This window comes from Leucoraja erinacea, chromosome 1 (genome assembly GCF_028641065.1).
Source record: "Leucoraja erinacea ecotype New England chromosome 1, Leri_hhj_1, whole genome shotgun sequence".
NCBI lineage: Eukaryota > Metazoa > Chordata > Chondrichthyes > Rajiformes > Rajidae > Leucoraja > Leucoraja erinaceus.
Genome location: NC_073377.1, coordinates 71,701,302 through 71,723,041, shown reverse-complemented (window position 1 = coordinate 71,723,041; position 21,740 = coordinate 71,701,302). Strand labels below are relative to the sequence as shown.

At 42.2% G+C, this 21,740-nt stretch overlaps 1 protein-coding gene across 8 annotated transcripts in view; it reads left to right on the top strand.

Moving 5' to 3' along the window:
* The window catches only part of limch1a (LIM and calponin homology domains 1a), a 341,909-nt gene extending 320,521 nt beyond the window's left edge, over positions 1-21,388 (top strand). For all 8 annotated transcript variants that reach the window (XM_055637033.1, XM_055637023.1, XM_055637013.1 and 5 more), the window contains 6 exons: positions 4,718-4,836; positions 5,789-5,954; positions 13,797-13,880; positions 14,131-14,239; positions 16,133-16,235; positions 17,755-21,388. In XM_055637033.1, coding sequence (XP_055493008.1) covers positions 4,718-4,836; positions 5,789-5,954; positions 13,797-13,880; positions 14,131-14,239; positions 16,133-16,235; positions 17,755-17,780 — 607 coding nt within the window. In that variant the 3' untranslated portion in view covers positions 17,781-21,388. The remainder of the gene's footprint in view (positions 1-4,717; positions 4,837-5,788; positions 5,955-13,796; positions 13,881-14,130; positions 14,240-16,132; positions 16,236-17,754) is intronic.
* The last annotated feature ends 352 nt before the right edge of the window (positions 21,389-21,740 follow it).

Sequence of the window (21,740 nt, the reverse complement as noted above, 5' to 3'; positions counted from 1 at the left end):
TGTTGGTCAGCTGACGATTATCCAAAGAGCGGGGGATTTCCTCATAGCTGGGGATTTCTTGCATGCCCTTCCAAACTGAAGACGAGTCACTAGCTGAGAGCTTGCTCCTCAACTTCTCAGAGTACCTTTCCTTGGCAGCTCTGATTCCTCTTCTCAGTTCTTTATCGATTAAGTTATCTTTTAACTCTTTAACGATTAGGCTATCGGCTTGACGCATATTTGCCCCCACCCCCCACCAGAAAGCAGTTCCAATTGTTTGATATTATTTGATATTGTTTAAAATTATTCATATGGAGGAGAAAATATAATAGCTCTAAAACCTACTTTAATTTTGCAATCTCACTAAAGATAATCCCCTTTCCCTCTTCCCTCCTCCATTTCCTCTCCCCTCCCTTCCCCTCTCTTCTCGCTCCCCCTTCCCACATCCAGCCCCCCCTCTTTCTGGCGGGGGGGGGGGGGGGGAAGATGAAGGTGGCGCAAGCCCAGCGGGAGTGGTGTGGGCCAGCAGGGGTGGCATGGGCCCAGCGGGAGTCAGCGGTAGTGCCGTGGGCCCAGCGGGGGTGGCGTTGGCCCAGCAGGGGTCAGCTGGGGTGGCGTGGGCCCAGCGGGGGTCAGCAGCGGTGGTGTGGAACCAGCGGGGGTGGAGTGGGCCCAGCGGGGGTGGCGTGGGCCCAGCGGGGATGGCGTGGGCCCAGCGGGGGTGGCGTGGGACCTGCAGGGGCCAGCGGGGGTGGCGTGGGCTCAGCGGGGGTGATTTGGGCCCTGCAGGGATCAGCAGGGGTGGCGTGAGCCCAGTGGGGGTGGCGTGGGCCCAGCAGGGGTCGACGAGGGTGGCGTGGGCCCAGGAGGGGTGGCGTGGGCCAGCGGAATTTTTTTTTTTTTTTCTGAAAAAAAAATTATTTTCCGATTTTTTAATTTTTTTTTTTCCCCCTCCCCCCGGGATTTTTTCTTGATCTGGGAGAAAAAGAGGGGTGTGGTCGCATCCAACACGCACCCCCCCCCCTTCGGACGGCCATGAGTAGGCAAGTGTCTGTTAGGTCACCCTGTTAGATGGTTTTGGGAATGGGAAGCAGCATGACAATTTTTAGCAGAGGACATATTTCTACTTCACTACTATTTCCTGTGAAAAAGTTGAAAGTTGACTGGGTCTTTTGGAGATTTAGACTGTGTCACTACTGATTGATGTTCACAGGTTATTGTTACACAATGATGAGCCTTCTTCTGGACAGAACTGAAATGCATTTGTATCGATTCACAACCATTATTGCTATTGCTCGTTTGCCCTAGCTCTCAAAATGGCCACTGTAAAATATTTAAGAATGCCATGTGCAAATATGTATTAATCTTTTATTAACTGACAATTAGTCATTCGTACAAATGCATCTATTATATTAAACAATGTATGCAGCATAATGTTACATTTTTGCCCTATAAATTAGCCAGTATATTTTCACTATCTTAAAGAATTAATTCCATATGCCCAGCAGAAATATTACTTCATGGGATTCTGCTCTGGTCAAACTATGTATGATTTAATCTATTGAAGGATACTGGCTCGTGTGTGCTTTGGGATACACATTAAACTTTAAAGTGTATATTTTAATACAACAGGTTAATGACTTTAAGGAATTCTAGCAGATAAATTTTCTGTAAATGTGTTAATCCTTGTACCGCTACAGGAAATTGTCCCGCTGACTTACTCCAGCAGTTTGTGTCTATCAACAGGAAATTAAACCCTGATGGGACCGTACAAACATGTTGAGCCAATATGTTTGGAATGGTTTTTGTGGTAGAATTCTTTCAGGTTTTTCATTGACTAAGCTTTCCCTGTTGGCTGTTAACAATTGTGTGCTTGTGTGTGCATTTGCATGCATGTACATGCACATGCACATAAGTGCCACTATTTTTGCTGTTTAACTTTCCGATTTTGGTTCTTGTTTTTTTTTTTTATTGGTGAACATGGTAAAAGAATATATGGATAGAATAATTTGCACCAAAAAAAAATCACTCGCTCTCCATGGCATTTGTGCATTCATTATGACAGTATGTTATAGAAACATTGATAGGTTATGGTAGATGGAAGCGGGGGCTAAAATCCTGGGGGGGTAAGGGGGGGGTGGGGTAAGGGGGGTCCCCCCCCCCTGTTTTGAGATGTGGGGAACAATCCCCCCCATTGTTTTATAATCCGGATTTTAAAACCGGGTGAAAACTCAGGTTTCCGCGAGACAATGGAGGTGGGACTGATGATCGAGGGCGCCGATTGGACGAGAGAGACGTCGGTCAGCAGGCAATGGGGGGGGGGGGGGGGGGGGGGAGGAGAGACTTGATAATTCAGCGCGATGATTGGAGGAGGGAGGTGTTTGGTCAGAGGCGGAAGTAGGGGGGTGGGACTGAGGATAGAGTGCGGTGATTGGAGGAGGGAGACGTCCTGGTGGAGCAAAGATCATGGAGCGGAGCTTGAATTGCATGCCCAGGTCATAGGGTCACAAGCAAAAAACACTCTAGGCAGCCCTGGACACAGACCTCCTCATCCATAGCCAGGATCAGTCCCGAGTCTCCAGCACCGCAATCACTGCCGAACCGTCACTGGGCCATTCCCGTCCCCACCCAAGTGCCCCGTCCCCACCCCATGCCCGGGGGTGGCCAGAGACGTCGGGAGTCAGACAGGAGTGGTGCCCAGAGCCAGCGCCGAGAAGCAGCGCTAAATCCAGTTCAACTCTGCCTGTCCCGCCAGGTTAACCTACAGCTTTGCCTGAACTTACTGGAACGACAGCCCAGGTTTACAGCCAGCGTGGAGAAGCAGCGCTAACTCCAGCTCAACTCTGCCTATTAACCCATCAGCCCTACTTGGATTTACGGGAACAATGGCCGAGGTTTACAGGCAGCGCGGAGAAGCAGCGCTAGCTCCATGGCTCCGGACTGGTATCCCATCAGTCCAGGCAGGGCTGTAGGTTAACCCGGCGAGACGGGCAGAGTTGAGTTGGATTTAGCGCTGCTTCTCTGCGCTGGCTGTGGGCCTGGGGGCACTGCTCCCGTCTGACTTTTGGTTTATTTAAAACTCCAAACATTAAGATAGACACAAAGTGCTGCAGTAACTCAGATGATCAGGCAGCTTCTCTGGAGTTAAAGGATGGGTGACGTTTCGGGTCGGGACCCTTTTTCGAACAGAAGGAAACTTACATGGTCAGAGGGAGAATGGGCAGACTCCACACAGATGGCACCCAAAGTCAGGATTGAACCCGGGTCTCTGGCGATGTGAGGCAGCAGCTCTAGTGGTTGAAGTCTGAAGAAGGGTCCCAACCAGAAACATCACCCATGATTTTTCTCCGTATGATTCCACGACACAGGTGGCAAACTAACTTTCCAGAAACTGAATGGTGTGCATATAATAATGTAACAATTCACGCTTTATAAAAGCTGTTCTCGATTGTTAGTAATCACATTCAATTTAACAGGTAATTTCTTTCAGCGATCCACAAGACAACAACACACTTGTTCACAACTAAACCAGAGGACAAGGCAGGGCTGTAGGTTAACCCGGCGAGAAATTGTTATATCCTGCTGTATATATTGTTATATATTCCGTGCTGTAATTGTTATATGACAAACAGGTGATGAGTGCTACTGAAAATTATACCAACAATGATGGTTTCTTCATTGGTTTATTAGCTTTCTTTTACATGTGCCATTTATAATACTTGTTGTTACGTTTTAACTCTTGAAATAAAATAGCCACCTGGAGTCAATCACAATCAATACAGTTTGCAAATTTTCAGAAGGAAATCCACCTTAGCAAAAAGCTTCAATGCTTTTATCACAAAGCACCTGCATCTCGACTAGTGGGAGCTGAAGACTCGATGGGAAATTAAAGTGCCTGTCCCACTTACGAGATTTGTTTTCGGCGACTGCCGGCACCCATCACTAATTACCGTCCACAGGGCCCACAGCTGAAGCCGCCGAAGCCTCGCGTATGCGTGTGTGAGTGTGCGCATGAGCACGCGGCCGCCAATAAATTGTATCCCCCGGTCCCCGTCCCCCCCTCCCCCTCATGGTTTGATAGCGATTTCCGTGCCTGGATGCAAGTACATGTTTATCTGCAAATAATATGTTCTCATGTTGAGGCATAATAAGGCCAAGTAACCTTGGTTCCCAATTTGAAATGCATTTAAAAAATACAAATGTGCTAATTGATTTAATATTGAGAATGGGAAAGTATATCTTGCATTTCACCAGCTTATTTTGTTTTGAGAGTTGTATGTTGCAGGTTATAAAGAATGTTTACAATTTCTTTTTGTAGATCAAAATAGAGCCAATTAAAGATTTTATTTTTTTCTAATTTTATTTCCAATATTTTAGTTAAGAGATTGTGTGTCTGAACTTGCTCTCAATCACATGCACTAAATTAATTACTGTGCAGAATATTCTAAGCCTAACATTTAAATCTATTGACTGCAGTAAATCTGCTGTGTCTCTTGAGCTCTCCTTAAGCCTGCCACTAGGAGGAATGAAAGAGCAATATCGATGTACTTGCCATCTATTTCGGGTCTCAATATTTCTCTTTGAGATTGAGAACTTTGCTGTATAAAGACTGGCAATGATAAAACTTCTGTTTTCATTCCATAATGCTGTATGGTTCTCCACAGCCTAAAGTTATAAAATCAAAGCATGTTGTGGTATAAAATAATATTCAATAATTTTTTGATTATTTTACCAACAGGTTGAACTTGCAGTCTGCACCACATTTTTCCCAAAGAGATGAAGAAACTGACAGTGAAAGACAAATTCAGGCACGCAGCCAAACACTCATCACAGATCATCATCAAGTGTCAGCTCAAGGTTTGACCTCCATCTATGTAGATTATTATTGAAAGTTCCCATGTCTTCAGAATTAAAACTGTGATCATTTATGTTTTCCATCAAGTGAATTCCATTTCCTGATCTCACCAACTTAAAAAAAAACAACTAGCTGGCAGGTAGGCACAAAATCCTGGAATAACTCAGCGGGACAGCAGCATCTCTGGAGAGAAGGAATGGGTAACGTTTTGGGTCGAGACCCTTCTTCACACTTTGAAGAACTAGCTGGCAGCGCAGGCTTGAGGAGCACACCCTCCTTCTTATGTTCTTCAGTTCAGTCTTCATACAATGTAGGACAGGAAACTGTGCAGCCTTCAGCTCTGCTTGAATTCATCCAGTTAACCTGCCAGCTAGACTTGTTCCCCACAACCAGACATTCAGAGAGACAGGTTAATGAGACTTAATGAAATATCAGAGAACTTTGCAGGGTTTACATCAGCCTGACCTGATAATATCCTGACGACTTATTAATTATTATTTTCAATCTTAACAGGCCAATTGAGGGGGGATTGTCACTTTCACGTGTGAAACCATCTCACACTTGCATATTTTTACTATGTGCCATGGCGAAACTTGAACCATCAATCTTCTGAGTTGATTGTCCAATATTCACAATTCCAATATATCCATGAGAGAGCTGCATTTCTCTTTTTGATGCTTCAGTTCTGCAAAACAACCCTCCGTTATAGAGTCAGAGTTTATCAGCACAAAATAGGCCCCTCGACTAAATCGTTCATGCTGACCAAGATGTCTACCCCTTTAGTTCCATTTGCCTGCGGTTGGCCCATATCCCTCTAAACGTTTTCCAATCCTAAAAGATGTCTTTCCGTTTCATTTGAGGTTAAATATTTTACGTGAAGAAACAAAACTGGCAACTAATTGGTGGATCTTTCCCTTGCCTTAGATTTGAAACTTGCACATGTGTTCATTTCAGCTGCAGACTCCCCTGTTTTTCCAGACCGATATCAGAATGCACAAGAACCTCCTCTATTCCTTGACGTTCACAGAAACCAACTATCCAATGTTCCAGATGAACGGAAGACTGCGTCTCTGGACAGAAGCTGGGCTCATCAGTCCAATATGATGGACAGAAAAAAGTGGTTAGTTATCTAATGTACTTTTCCCGATTTGTGTTTTATATTTGACACAGTACATTGGTTTAGGTTTATTATTGTCACATGTACTGAGGTACAGGAAAAAGCTTTGTTTTGCATGCTATCAAAACAGATCTGATATAACCATTCATAGTTCAATTCAAACTCGAGTACAATTGATGAAGCAAAGGGGAAGATACAGAAAATGTAGCTTCTCAGCTTTGAGATGCACCAGTTACATAAACAAGTCCAATATCCTCAAAGGGAGTGAATCGAATGTGGAATGGCCATTTGGAAGCCTGATAACTGAGGGGAAGCAGCTGTTCCTGATCAGCCATGATCATATTGAATGGCGGTGCAGGCTCGAAAGGCCGAATGGCCTACTCCTGCACCTAATTTCTATGTTTCTATGTTTCCTGAGTCTGGTGGTGGATGCTTTTAAACTTCTGCACCTTCTGCCAGATGGGAGCAGCGAGAAGAAGGAACGACCTGGGTGGGACAAGTGCTACCATAAACTTGCAGTAAATCTGTGAAAGTAAATGTGGGAAACTTTAAAGATCCATTCTTTATTGAACATAGATGTGCCCCTACAGAACACAGACAATTCTACTGAAGATTTGGACATGGAGGGTGTAGTAGCAACGCAGTTTGTGTACATTGAAATTAAAATCTATTCAAAGGGTATAACAATGTGGTATGCCAATCCACTCTTGGCTACCTCCTCTTTCTTGTACACTCCTGGTACTATTATTGCATTGTAAATGTAATTAATGTATTAGCCAAGTATGGAAAAACATACAAGGGATTTGATTTACCATACAGTCATACCAAAAAAGCAACAATCACACAACCACATAAAAGTTAACATAAACATCCACCACAAAGCCTCCCCAACATTCCTCACTGTGATGGAAGGCAATAAAGTCTAATCTTTCCTCCTTATTCTCCCGCGGTCGGGACAGTCGAGCCATCCGCAGTCGGGGCGGTCGAAGCTCATGCGGCTTGGACCCGAAGTCGGTCCCTAACCAAGGGACCGTGAGCTCCACGATGTTAGGTCCACAGGCTCCGGTAGTTGGAGCTCCTGAAGTCGATCCCCCGCAAGAGGCCGCTAGCTCCACGATGTTAGGCCGCAACGTGAACAGAGATATGATATGGAAACAGTCACATCTCCGTCGAGGAAAGAAATGATTGTCCCCACCCCCACATAATACAAAACCAAAGATACACAAAAACATACATTTAATAACAGACTAAAAACAACAAAAGAAGAAAAAAGACGAGACAGACTGCTGGTGAGGCTGCCATGGTATGGCGCCACCCAGTGGAATTATTCAGTGGCATTCGGTCATTAGTTTCACTTGTCATTCTACTTGATTGCAAACACTGAATCCTTGGACAACGCAGCCCAGCTTGATACCAACTCTGGATGAGAAGAGAACCAGAAGGGGACTGAGGATCAAGTAGGAGAGATGAATTGAAGAGAATCCACATTAGTCACGAAATGGTGTTAGGTAAACTGTTGGGACTGAAGGCCGATAAATCCTCAGGGCCTGATGGTCTACATCCCAGAGTACTCAAGGAGGTGGCCCTAGAAACCATGGATGCATTGGTGATCAATTTCCAATGTTCTCTTGATCTGGATCAGTTCCTGTGGACTGGGGCGTAGCCAATGTATCCCCACATTTTAAGAAAGGAGGGAGAGCAAATGGGGAATTATAGACCAGTTAGCCTTTCATCGGTAGTGGGGAAGATGCTCGAGTTGATTAGTAAAGATGTAACAGCAGCATATTTGCAAAGCAGTGACAGGATCGGTCAAAGTCAGCATGGATTTATGAAGGGGATATCATGCTTGACTAATCTGGAATTTTTCGAGGATGTAACAAGTAGAATGGATAAGGGAGAGCCAGTGGATGTGGTGTATCTGGACTTTCAAAAAGCTTTTAACTATATCCCACACAAGAGATTAGTGCACATGGTATTGGGGGTAGGGTATTGACATGGATAGAGAACTGGTTGGCAGACAGGAAACAAAGAGTAGAAATTAACGGGTCCTTTCCAGAATGGGAGGCAGTGACTAGTGGGGTGCCGCAAGGCTCGGTGCTGGGACCCCAGTTATTTACAATATATATTAATGATTTAGACAAGGGAATTAAAAGTAACATCTCCAAGTTTACGGATGCCACAAAGCTGGGTGGCAGTGTGAGCTGCGGGGAGGATGTTATGAGGCTGCAGGGTAACTTAGATGTGTTGGGTGAGTGGGCAGATGCATGGCAGATGCAGTATAATGTGGATAAATGTGAGGTTATCCATTTTGGTGGCAAGAACAGGAAGGCAGATTATTATCCGAATGGTAGACACAAAAAGCTGGAGTAACTCAGTGGGACAGGCAGCATCTCTGGAGAGAAGGAATGGGTGACATTTTGGGCTGAGATCCTTCTTCAGACTGGTTAGAGATAAGGGAAACGAGAGATATAGATGGTGGTGATGTGGAAAGATAAAGAACAATGAATGAAAGAAATGCAAAAAAGTAACGATGACAAAGGAGACAGGCCATTGTAAGCTGTTTGTAGGATAAAAATGAAAAGCTAGTGTGTCTTGGGTGGGGGAGGGGTAGAGAGAGAGGGAATGCTGGGGCTACCTGAAGTGAGAGAAATCAATATTCATACCACTGGGCTGTAAGCTACTCAAGCGAAATATGAGAAGCTGTTCCTCACACTGACACTGGAGGAGACCGAGGACAGAAAGGTTTGTGTAGGAATGAGAAGGAGAATTAAAGTGTCCAGCAACCGGGAGATCAGGTTGGTTCACGCGTGCTGAGCAAAGGTGATCCGCGAAACGATTGCCCAGTCTGGTCTCACCGATGTATGAGTCCACATCTTGAACAACGGATACAGTAGATGAGGTTGGAGGATGTGCAAGTGATCATTTTCCCATCTCCACCCCTTTCCGCCTTCCGCAGGGACCGTTCCCTCCGCAACTCCCTGGTTAACTCATCCCTTCCCACCCAAACCACCCCCTCCCCAGGTACCTTCCCCTGCAACCGCAGAAGATGCAACACCTGTCACTATACCTCCTCCCTCGACTCTGTCCAGGCAGGGCTACTACACTCCAAACATTCCGAGTTGACTGTGCCTGAACCCCTCTGTCAGTGGATCACCAACTTCCTGACAGACAGGAAGCAGCATGTGAGGCTGGGAAAGCACATCTCGGATCCACAAACACTCAGCATAGGAGCACCGCAAGGTTGCATACTCTCTCCTCTACTCTCTCTATACCAACGACTGCACCTCCACAGACACCTCTGTCAAGCTTCTCAAGTTTGCGGATGACACAATCCTGATTGGACTGATCCAGGATGGGGAGGAATCTGCCTACAGACAGGAAGTGTCACAACTGGCGTCCTGGTGTCATTGCAATAACCTAGAGCACATGACAATGCTCTTAAGACAGTGGAACTGATTGTAGACTTTAGGAGAGCTCCCCCTCCCCTCACCCCACTCACCATCAACAACACCACAGTTACATCTGTGGAGTCTTTTAAGTTCCTGGGAACCATCATCTCCAAGGACCTTAAGTGGGGGGCTACCATTGACTCCACAGTCAAAAAGGCACAACAGCTGAGGAAGCACAATCTGCCACAGGCAATGATGGTCCAATTCTACACGGCCATCGTAGAGTCTGTTCTCACCTTCTCCATCATGGTCTGGTTTGGCTCAGCCACCAAGCACGACACCTGGAGGCTGCAGCGAATCGTCCGATCAGCAGAGAAGGTTATTGGCTGCAACCTTCCTTCCATTGATGAACTGTACACTGCAAGGGCCAGGAAGCGAGCGGGCAAGATCATCTCTGACCCCTCTCACCCTGGCCACAAACTCTTTGAATCACTTCCCTCTGGAAGGCGACTCCGGACTGTCAAAGCTGCCACAGCCAGACATAAAAACAGTTTTTATCCACGAGGAGTAGCTCTACTCAACAGCCAAAATCTGGAGCCTCCCTTTGATCTGGTATTTTGTTGGTTCACATGCTTGATCAATGGTGTTTTATCATTAATGTTTTATTATTATTAATGTTTAGTGTTTTCTGAGTCATTCGTAACTGTCACTCTATGTCATGTTGTTACTTGTGGGCGGAGCACCAAGGCAAATTCCTTGTATGTGAATACTTGACCAATAAACTTACTTACTTTTGGCATATCTTTCATTCATTGTTCTTTATCTCTCCACATCACTGTTTATATCTCTTGTTTCCGTTATCCCTAACGAGTCTGAGGAAGAGTCTCGACCCGAAACGTCACTCATTTGTTCTCTCCAGAGATGCTACCTGTCCCACTGAATTACTCCAGCTCTTCGTGCCTACCTTCGGTTTAAACCAGCATCTGCAGTTCCTTCTTACACATTATCTGAATGGTGTCAGATTAGGAAAAGGGGAGGTGCAACGGTAAGCATGCATCTACAGCAGGCAGTGAAGAAAGCTAATGGCATGCTGGCCATCATAACGAGAGGATTTGAGTTTTGGAGCAAGGAGGTCCTACTGCAGTTGTACATGGCCCTGGTGAGACCGCACCCGGAGCATTATGTGCAGTTTTGGTTTCCTAATTTAAGGAAGGACTTTATTGCTATTGAGGGAGCACAGCGTAGGTTCACCAGGTTAATTCCCCGGATTTGCAGGACTGTCATATGCTGAGAGAATGGAGCAGCTGGGCTTGTATTCACTGGAATTTCAAAGGATGAGAGGAGATCTTTTTGAAAATAGGTGCCGGAGGAGGCCATTCGACCCTTCGAGCCAGCACCGTCATTCATTGTGATCATGGCTGATCGTCCCCAATCAATAACCCGTGCCTGCCTTCTCTCTATATCCCTTGATTCCACTAGCCCCTAGAGCTCTATCTAACTCTCCCTTAAATTCTTCCAGTGAATTGGCCTCCACTGTGGTAGGGAATTCCACAAATTCACAACTCTGGGTGAAAAAGTTTTTTCTCACCTCAGTCTTAAATGGTCTCCCCTTTATTCTAAGACTGTGGCCCCTGGTTCTGTTCTTGCCCAACATTGGGAACATTTTTCCTACATCTAGCTTGTCCAGTCCTTTTATAGTTTTATATGTTTCTATAAGATCCCATCTCACCCTTCTAAACTCCAGTGAATACAAGCCTAGTCTCTTCAATCTTTCCTCATATGACAGTCCCGCCATCCCAGGGATCAATCTCGTGGATCTACGCTGCACTGCCTCAATCACAAGGGTGTCCTTCCACAAATTAGGAGACCAAAACTGTACACAATACTCCAGATGTGGTCTTACCAGAGCCCTATACAACTGCAGAAGAACCTCTCTACTCCTATAATAATAATAATAATAACTTTATTTATAAAGCGCTTTTAGACAACATCAGTTACCACAAAGCTGTACATGGGAAGTCAACAAAAAGTTATTACAAACTACTAAAACCATTAAGACGACAGGACTATAAAAACAGTAAAAATTAAAAGACATTAAAAGCACTAAAAACAGGAACAATGTCTCAGCCAGTGTCGAAAGCCAGTGAATAAAAGTGAGTTTTTAGGGAGGATTTAAAGATGGACAGTGAAGGGGCCTGTCTGATCTGCAGCGGCAAGGTGTTCCAGAGTGCCGGGGCAGCAACAGAAAAGGCTCTATCCCCTCGGAGCTTCCGCTTAGACCTTGGTACCTCAAGGAGCAGCTGATCCGCTGACCTGAGGCACCGGGCAGGAGCATATAGGTGGAGCAGCCCAGAGAGGTAAGGCGGGGCGAGGCCATTCAATGATTTAAAAACAAATAAAATAATTTTAAAATGAACTCGAAAGTGCACTGGGAGCCAGTGAAGGGAGGCCAAAATTGGCGTAATGTGCTCCCTCTTTCGAGTTCCGGTTAAAAGGCGAGCGGCAGCATACAGAAATCCTCTTGTTATGAAGGCCAACATTCCATTAGCTTTCTTCAATGCCTGCTGTACCTGCACGCCAGCTTTCAGTGACCGGTGTACAAGGACACCCAGGTCTCGCTGTACCTCCTCCTTACCTAACCTAACCCCATTGAGATAGTAATCTGCCCATATGTTTTTGCCACCAAAGTGTATAACCTCACATTTATCTATATTATACTGCATCTGCCACGCATCTGCCCACTCACTCAACCTGTCCAGGTCACCCTGCAACATTCTAACATCCTCTTCACAGTTCACACTGCCACCCAGCTTTATGCCATCTGCAAACTTGCTAGTGTTGCTCCTAATTCCCTCTATTCCAAATCATTAATATATATGGTAAACAGTTGCTGCCCCAACACCGAGCCTTGCGGCACTCCACTCGCCACTGCCTGCCATTCTGAAAAGGACCCGTTCACTCCTACTCTTTGCCTCCTGTCTGCCAACCAATTTTCTATCCATGTCAACACCCTACCCCCAATACCACGTGCTCTAATTTTAGTCACCAGTCTCCCATGCGGGACCTTATCAAAGGCTTTCTGAAAGTCTTGAAAGGGGTAGTCCATTTAGAACATAGATGAGGAAAAACATTTTCACCCAAAGATCTGTGAATCTGTGGAATTATCTGCCACAGAAGGCTGTGGAGGCAATTCACTGGATGTTTTCAAGAGAAAGTTATATTTAGCTCTTAGGGCTAAATGAGTCAAGCGATATGGGGGGGGATAGCAGGAAACTGATATTGGATGATCGGCTATGATCATATTGAATGGCAGTGCTGGCACCTGGCACGAAGGGCCAAATGGCCTACTCCTGCACCTATTTTCTATGTTTAATTCAGCTACCTACTTCCTAACCTGATGAGTTGACATGAAAGGTTACATGGCTGGTTCTCATTCTTGAATAGAGCTTGGGTATTGTTTATGTTATAAGAAATTGTGGTGCTTGTGTGTTATATGGTTTGTGTTGCAGCATAATTGTGTTTGATGAACTCGTACTTTACCTTGCCACTTCCTCAAGCATTACCTCACAACGAGGAGTTGCCCATTTAACACTGAAATGATGAAGAAGCTTTCCTCTAAGGATTTTGAATGTTTAGGCATCTGTACACAAAAGGTCAAGGATGCTTAATCATTGAATATATTCAAGCAGGAATGTTTTGTACCATTGGAGAATCAAAGATTATAAGAATCAGACAGAGATTAGAGATGAAATTAAAAATCAAAGACATGATTTCACTGACAAAGCAGATTGGAGAAACTTGCCCAACTTTTATTTCTTAGGTTCTCAAGATTAGCCATCACAAAATGAGGAGTAGGAATCCTAGCAGCAATGAATGCTGGTGGAATTCATCTTGCTTAGCCTCTCAGGTAGACCAGTTCTATGGAGTAACGTCAACGGTGCATTTAAGCAAAGATAGACCCAAAGTCCTGGAATAACTAAACAGGTCAGGCAGCATCTGCAGGATGGGTGATGTTTCAGATCGGGACCCTTCTTCAGTCCTGAAACATTACCCATTATTTTTCTCCACAGATGCTGCCTAACCCACTGAGCCTTCCAGCACTTGTGTATATCTTTGTTCACCTTCTGCAGAGCCTTGTTTGTACATTAAGTGAGATAGGTTATGATTCAGCATTTATTTAGCTCAATCTGTCCATGGGTATTGGACAACATTGGGCAGCCTGACATCGGATGAGAAGGGAGCTCTGCCACTTTCATCCTAACCTGAACTCTTGACAAGGAAAATGGATGACAGGTCCTCTTTGTATTCTTTTCTGGATATATCTAATTTATAATTATAATAAATTGTTTGTTGCACGCCATACCGCCATCAGATTAGAGATGCAAGCAGTCACTACAAATGGAAAAACTAATAATAAAAAGGACATTGTCATCGGCTTTTATAATTGTTTTGTTAGGTCTGGATCTCATGAGAATTTACAATCAAGCCAATCGCTTCCTCAACCACCATCATCTCCCACTCCGCTCCAGTCTCCTGGCAGGTAGGCACCATACAATTGACAGATGGTCTTTGTTGTGCGGTAGTGTGCCTCTGTAGCCCAACCATGTAACCCAGATATACAGATAGACATAAGAGTGCTACTACTGGTTTAAACTTGATTCAGATTATTATTCAGAGTGCGCGGGCTTCACCCATGAATCTCCTTCCAGCAAAGGGTCAGCAATAAAACAAGAAATTGTTCCACTGTTTGAATACGCTTTGATCTTTATATATTTGCTTTCTTTTTGTAGGTCGGTCAGTGGAAAAAAATTATGTTCAACTTGTGGGCTGCCCCTCGGAAAAGGTGCAGCCATGATCATTGAAACGCTCAGTCTGTATTTTCATATTCAGTGCTTCACGGTAAGCCACTTGCTATTCCTGGATTGTGATACAGTAAACCCTTGTTATAATGGACCACAGGGGGAGGAGGAATGGTATCCATTATTGCCAATTGTCTGCTATAACCCAGTAAGGTTAGGCAGCATGGATGAAAATGGATAGGTGATGTTTCGGGTGGACACCCTTCTTCAGACTCTTGGTCTGGGACTGGGCTTGAAATCCAGGTGGTTGACAGCCCCCTGCTGGCGGCTGGGTGAGAGGCAGGGACCAGCGGAGTGATGGGTCACGACCTGAGGGCGGTAAGGGTCGGCGGTGGCAAGCACGGCCTGGAACCGGCCGCTGAAGCTGTGTGGGCCAATGGTCTGACCTGGGAGCGGCTGATCAGGCTTAGTGGGCCGGTTATGGGGCCCGTAGATCTGGGCTGGAAGTGGCCAGCGCGGTGGTACAGGCTAGGGGTGGCATGGACAGCCTGGCCTGGCCTGGCAACGAAGGTCGGTACGTCCATCCGCTGTAACCAAATTCTGTAATGAAGAGATCTGTAATAATAAGGGTGATATTATCTTTAGGATCAATTAACGTTGATGGAGATTGAATGTGCTCATTGGAGTTCAAAGCAACGTATTTATGTACCTAGATGTCATTTGTAGTAATAATTATGTCAAACAAAGATAATGGTATCTAATAAGCATGTTCCTCTCCCCTACCACATTCCTAACAGGGGCAAGGTACATATGAAAATATTTGATTAAGTGATTTTAATTGGTATAAGTTGGAATAAATTCCATTTGGTTCATTTTTACAAGTGTGTGGGTTCAGTCAGTTGCATATTATATAGCAAGACGATTGGCTGTTTTAAGTCGTAGGTGTTTCGCAATTATTTTCGGTCAAAGTGCATTTGCCTTTGAGTCCCTTACAGGTTTTTTTAATGTTGATTGGAGACTCAGGATTACAGATGCTGGAATCTTGAGCAAAAAACAAACTACAAGAGGAACTCAACAGATCAAGCAGCATCTGTGGAGGAAAATGGGTTGGGATCCTTCATCAGACTATTTTTGGAGTCAGCACTTTGAACATCTCACCTCTTCCCAATGCCATGCCTGTAAGGCACCCATTCCCTCCCTTTCCCCTTCTTCTCCCATCCCTTCCACCTATGTTCCTTCCTTTTGCTCTCTCCTTCTCCTTCTCTCACACTTTGTCTTTTCATCTCTGGCCTTTGTCCAACCATCCGCCATATAATACCCCCCTCACCTGTATCCACCTAACAATCGCCAGGCTTTGTCCCGCCCACACCTCTTGCAGCCTTCCTGCTCAACTACCCAAAACATCACCCATCCTTGTTCTCCAGAGATGCTGCTTGACCTGCTGAGTTACACCAGCACTTTGTTTTTGTTTACCAGCACCTGCAATTCTTTGTTTCCAGTTTTGGCTCGCAATGTGTCTGTGCCAAACATAATGCTTGGTTAAACTAATCTCCTCGGCCTGCACGTGATCCATATCCCTCTATTCCCTGCATATCAATGTACCTATCCAAAAGCCTCTTAAATCTCACTATCATTTCTGCCGCTGTCAACACCCCTGGCAACATGTTCCAGACACCCACCACTCTCAGTGCAAATAAAAACATCTTGTCATACATGATATTGGTTTGGGATTTACTCGTGATATTTTAAAATGTCATTACCACTAAGATATATCATCAAATCTTTTTGCATGGCAACGTTTTGAAGAAAATACATCAATTAAATTAATAATGAAAACAATTAATGTTAATTGCAAGTGTGATTGCAGACTGGAATAAGACCATATGTAGAAGGAATGAGCCAGGCTGAGAAATTATGAGTAAACTTGCAAGATCAAATTGCATACTATTTTTTGGAATGAATGAATAACATCTTTTTGTTAATGATATTGCAGTGTGGTATCTGTCGAGGACAACTTGGAGATGCAACTACCGGGACAGATGTCCGAATCCGCAATGGTCTTCTCAATTGTAATGACTGCTACATCAGGTCCAGAAGTGAGTTACATTTGAATGCTATATGTTGCTTGAAAAATGTATCCTTGATTGGAAATTACACAATTATTAACACAAAATTTTCAATAGTAATATAAGTAAATCTATTAGCATGTTCTGTTGTTACTATATAAACATTCACTGTGTTCGAGAGTCTACCAATGCAGAACATTGCTGCCTATTTATCCCCCAGCCCTATAAAGGGTAAATTGTGACTTTCTTCAGGGAGTCAATGATGAACTGTTTATAAACTATTATCAATTAGAAAACCATCTCTATTTTTAAATAGTATTGTAAATTGCTATTACAGATTTAGCTTGTCCGTTGTCCTGAAATATATGCAGGTGTAGAGTATCAATCAATCAGTAAAGCTCTTAAAACATGGATGATTTAAAATAACAATATTTTTCTAAATTTAGTGTTTACGTATAGGATCATTGAAATGCACAGTACGGAAATAGGCCATGCAAGTGTAATCCCACTTCCAAAGAGCTGTAGGTTACAATACTTCCTGCTCACCCGGGTACTTTTTAAGTTTATTGAGCAGCGAGTTTCAGAGCCATTGCCAATTTCAATTCCTGTTTCAAATTCCATAGCTAATGTTTTGGTTTTAATGCCAAACCTCCTAATCTTTTACCTTAAGACTAGGTATTGATTTTCTGATATTATCTCCTTGTATATTTTTGCACATTAAATGTCCTTTTAGCCATATTTATTGAAACACGAGATGGGGAAATGGAAGAGAGGCCCATAATCACGTCCTCCCATCACTGAACCACCTTGTTAAAGATATTTTAGTTACTAACTGAATTTGTTACACGCCCAGTTTTTATTTTGTTTTCATATAATAATTTAAAAAATATTAACTTTTGAGATCAGTAAGTTTTGAGGCTGCTGAGGTTTATTGCCCAATATAATAGTCCGACTTCACATAGACACCAGAAATCCCCAGTATTTGGAGCCAGATCAACATTCACATGAAATAGGGGAAATTGGCACGATATCCCAAATAAACCTCTGTGCAAATTTCTTGCATATTATTATATTTAAAAATTCTACTGAATGTAAAGTTGAAAAATACAATTATTACTAACAACAGTTTTCTCAGAATAAATTCAAAATTATACCACATTGCTTACAAAACCAGCATTATAAACATTAAGTACAGTCTTGCTAATAAAATATGTCACACCAATGTAACACAGTGGCAGTTTCATAGTCCCTATACATCCATATTTTCATTTACAAATAATAAAAAGCAAATATGCACCATAATAAAGATGTAATAACAGTTTTACCATATTTTCTGCCTGAATACTCAACTACTTTAAATCCCATTTCCAATTTGGCAGTCTTGGCAATGTCAGGATGAAATGAGTTCAATAATCGTTCGTTTCCTACAGCTATCACTGATATTTCACGAAGTGTTTAATACTTGATGATGCACCAACATTTTTGTATCTATGAACTGATAGATCACAATAATTGTATTCTACTCACTCGGATTCTTTGATTTATTCAGCTGCTGGACAGCCCACGACTTTGTGACCATGCCACATGCCAATCAGCAACTGAAAATCCAATGGAACACAGATGACCCTGAAGCTCAATGCGATGTTCACTATTTGCAGACAATTGCAGAGAGAAACTATCATTCACTGGCTTTCTCACTCCCAGAACCCTCACTTCCCAAAAACAAGTTTTACCAGCGTTGATATTTTGGCAACCAACATTTTGAATCATTTTCAAGTTAGTGAAACTGCTGTTGTTTTGTTCAAATAGTCAATAGTAGCATCATTTGATATATATTTGCTGTTGAAGAAAAGCTTTTAAGTGGATTCGACATGTTTTTTTATTAATATTGTGTGATAATGTAATTTATTTTATTGCCTCCTCCAGTTATGAAAATGTTAATCATCAAGGTGCAATTATTAATGGAGTAAGTGAATAAAACTTTATTTGTCCTGTGTATTGGTTAATAACTTTGGTCTTCCTTTCCTTGGAACTAATTTGAGCCATCTGTGTCACAATTAGGGAATGTAGAGATCATTCCAAATGGGTAGATTTACAATTACCTTGTATTTTAGATTGCTATGTCCTTCAGGTGCATTTCTTCATAACGTAAGAATTTCGTGAAGGTCTAGCATTCAGGAAAAAGGATAGAGGCAGTAATCAAGCTTTTATTTCATCTTGGCTAATAGTAACTTGCAACTACACAATGTATTAGAGCAACATGGAATTGTTAAACAAAACGGAATTGAAAGCTGAAATGCTTGCCTTTTAGGAACATATGTGTGCCAGACTAAGATTTGTTTCACTCATGTTTGGTAAAGATACAATGTGTGTTCAAAGTCTGCTTTCAAATGTGTATTGCCAATGTTTGGTATTGTGCATCAGATCCATGTGTTACTGGCATTCTTTCACCTATCATTCGGCTAATTGATCTGTTCCACTGTAGAGAAGCATTTTAGATCTATACCTTATTCAAGCTAATGATTATTTAGTAGACAACCGCCAGACTGCAATTCAAATGCAGGTTGTCAAAATGGAATTTACCACTCCCATAACTTGATCAGGGGTTTTCCATTATCACATGGAACCAGTCCCTGATTTCTCTGTTAACCCAGTGTTTTCACAATGTTCAAATGCCATTTGCCCTGTATATAAAGAAGCATCAAGTGTAACAATTCCAACAGTGTTCTGATAAATACAATGCAGTATATCTGTGCATGCTCAAATACTGTGGATTATATTCCGAGTTACGAATGCAGTCTGCATAACCATTTTAAACTCCAGTAAATTGGGACGTCAATTTGGAAACTGAACTAAAATTGATGAGCACTAAGTTAGAGGTTTCATACTTAATGTCCATTTAAGTGTATAGTAAATCCTTTTAACTAGAAACAATAAAACGAGTCGGCATCCTGTTAGACTAACAAAAAAGTAAATACAATTATTTGGATTATTATTGCACCTTTGATGAAGCATTCTACCTATCAAAGCATTGAAACTATGATTTTTTAGTCCTTCTAAACAGGGATTGAATCAAAATAGTTTAAGTTATTTATAAATATATCAGGGCACTATTGGAATAATTTGCATAGCTGTTGAAGATTTTATAAAAATACTGGAAAGCAGACCTTTCAGTTGGCGAATTTGCTATAGAATTACATTATTTCGTTTTTTTAAACTTTAAATATCGTTATATTTCCCACAGGCTTTTAAAATGTCACTTGGGTTGATTTGTAGGTCGAGCAAGACGACCATTAAGCAATTACAAATAACTTGAGGCATGGCATAATCTCTTGCTTGGCAAACCTATTATATCCGAGGCAAATGCTTGCAAAGTGATTCAATGAAGAACAGATAGCACCAAATTAGCCAATGACTTGTATCTGCCTTAAACAACAGCAATACAACCCCTACTCTATATTGCGACTCCCTTGCAGAAGGATAATTAGTAAGGTGTAGTCCATTATCATTTAGCAGCTTTGTTGAAGAGAACATAACTTAACAAGTCTCTTTGTTCCAGCAGTAATTATCTTAATTGCAAGGTTGACATTTATTTATTGAAGTAGTTTAAAATCATGTTTTGCATGTTGGTGATATGGCATTATATGATAACTGCGTGGTTTATTTTTATTTGTATCCATTGTTTGAATAGTCTGTTGGAATGCAAAATGTGTTTCATTCATCAATGTTTCATTGAAACTGTGCCTTACTAAATGCAGGCTATTGCACATGGATGGCCAGAAGTGTAGAGAATATAAAATGTTGGTATCTGGCTCATAAAAACATCTATGTCAGCTATTAAATGAACTGGGTGCAAGTGATACTGGGAAGAAGATGAGTCAGACATGAAGCTGAGGCCCAGCTGGTTCATCTCATGTGACTGGCTCACAGTACCCAAAGATTCCTACCCTCCGCATGGTTTCAGCAAAGCCTGATATTTCTCCTGGAGTCAGTACATTCATTGTGTAAAATACATCTTCTAGCATTCAGAAGATTTTTAAAGACAACTTTTTACATATTCTTGTACACTCTCACTCCTCAGAAATGATCTGCAGGGGAAACATTGAATATATGTTATAGCACATTCTATACTTGTTCCAATAGCCCCTTTTACAATTATGTCTTTTTTTTAAATATTAGGTAGTTTGATTTTGAACTAAATTCAAAGCTACTGAGCTTTTAATTGGTAGCACTGCAATTTCTTGAGATGTGAAGTAAGCTTTTTAGGTTTTATGCAATCCACAATTAAACAATAATCTAAACCATTTTATTGCAAGAAAGAAAGTCAAAATGTAGGCTGGAAAATATTGTCAACAGTATTACATGAATGATGAACTTGTTCACTTTCCCTGTCCACTGTTTTAAAGGCATTACTAACTCATTCAAAATCTGGCTCATAAAAATAAATGCCGTGAAGCATTTTGGGGTAGAAATTCATTTGTGTTGCAATTCTAATCAAGTGATGTAGTGGCTGATACAAATTGAGCTCCACTTCTGAAATCATGTTATTGACTTCATTGAAATCATATTTTGGTTTAATGCACATTCATCGCCATGTTGCACATTGGTCACGTGCAGCAGAAGACCAAAAAAAAATGATCATAATTCCTTGCCTAAAGTCAATGGAGCAGAGAAGTGAATTTCTATTAAATGTAAAAGTGATGAACATCCTAGGTAACCACAGTACAATGAGTGAGAAGTTCATATCTGGAATATTAATCAGTAAAGATTTGTCAAGGCAAATAATATTGTGATTGTTTCTTTCCCCACTGCCACTTGATTATTCAAGGTTATGTAATTAAATACAGTTTCCTTGAACTAGCATGCCATGGAACTCTCCCAGCATCTATTAACATCTGTATTGAGAGCACTTATTTCTGATAGTATGTGGCTAAATTACATTTTCCCCAGAATGTGCTTGACGAAATATGGACTTGGATTGATGTATGTTTTAGTGACAAATTGTAACTGGGGCTGTTACTCAAACATAAACAATTAAAATTGTCTTGCATATGCTACGGTTGAACTATTGTGCTATATGTATAGTGTTTTGCCTCTTGAGGGATACGTTACAATGTGTTCAATTAATGCAACAGCTTTTATAGTAAATGTATGTTGTTTATAAATAAAACTATTAAAAATACTGCAATGAAATGCTTTTTATTGCTCAAGTTCAATGTTCAGACCCCTTTCATGTCTCTCTGTACTGGTCTGCAGACTTATCGGCGATCCCTTCCAGCTGATTTATCTATTTTAGATTTTGTACCCACATTTAAAATGGAAACGGATAAATTAGATGGTGCTGGGATCTTAAAACATGATTTACCCTCATCTGCTCAACCAGAAAGGAACAAATTATTCCATTCAATTACCTTGATTTCCACCATTGCCTTTGTGTAGCACCTGGGATCCAAATCTTCAGAATGTCGGACTGCACTGCCTAAAGAAATCTGGAATCTAATAAAAATGGGGGCGGAAGGAATGGGGGCATTGAAG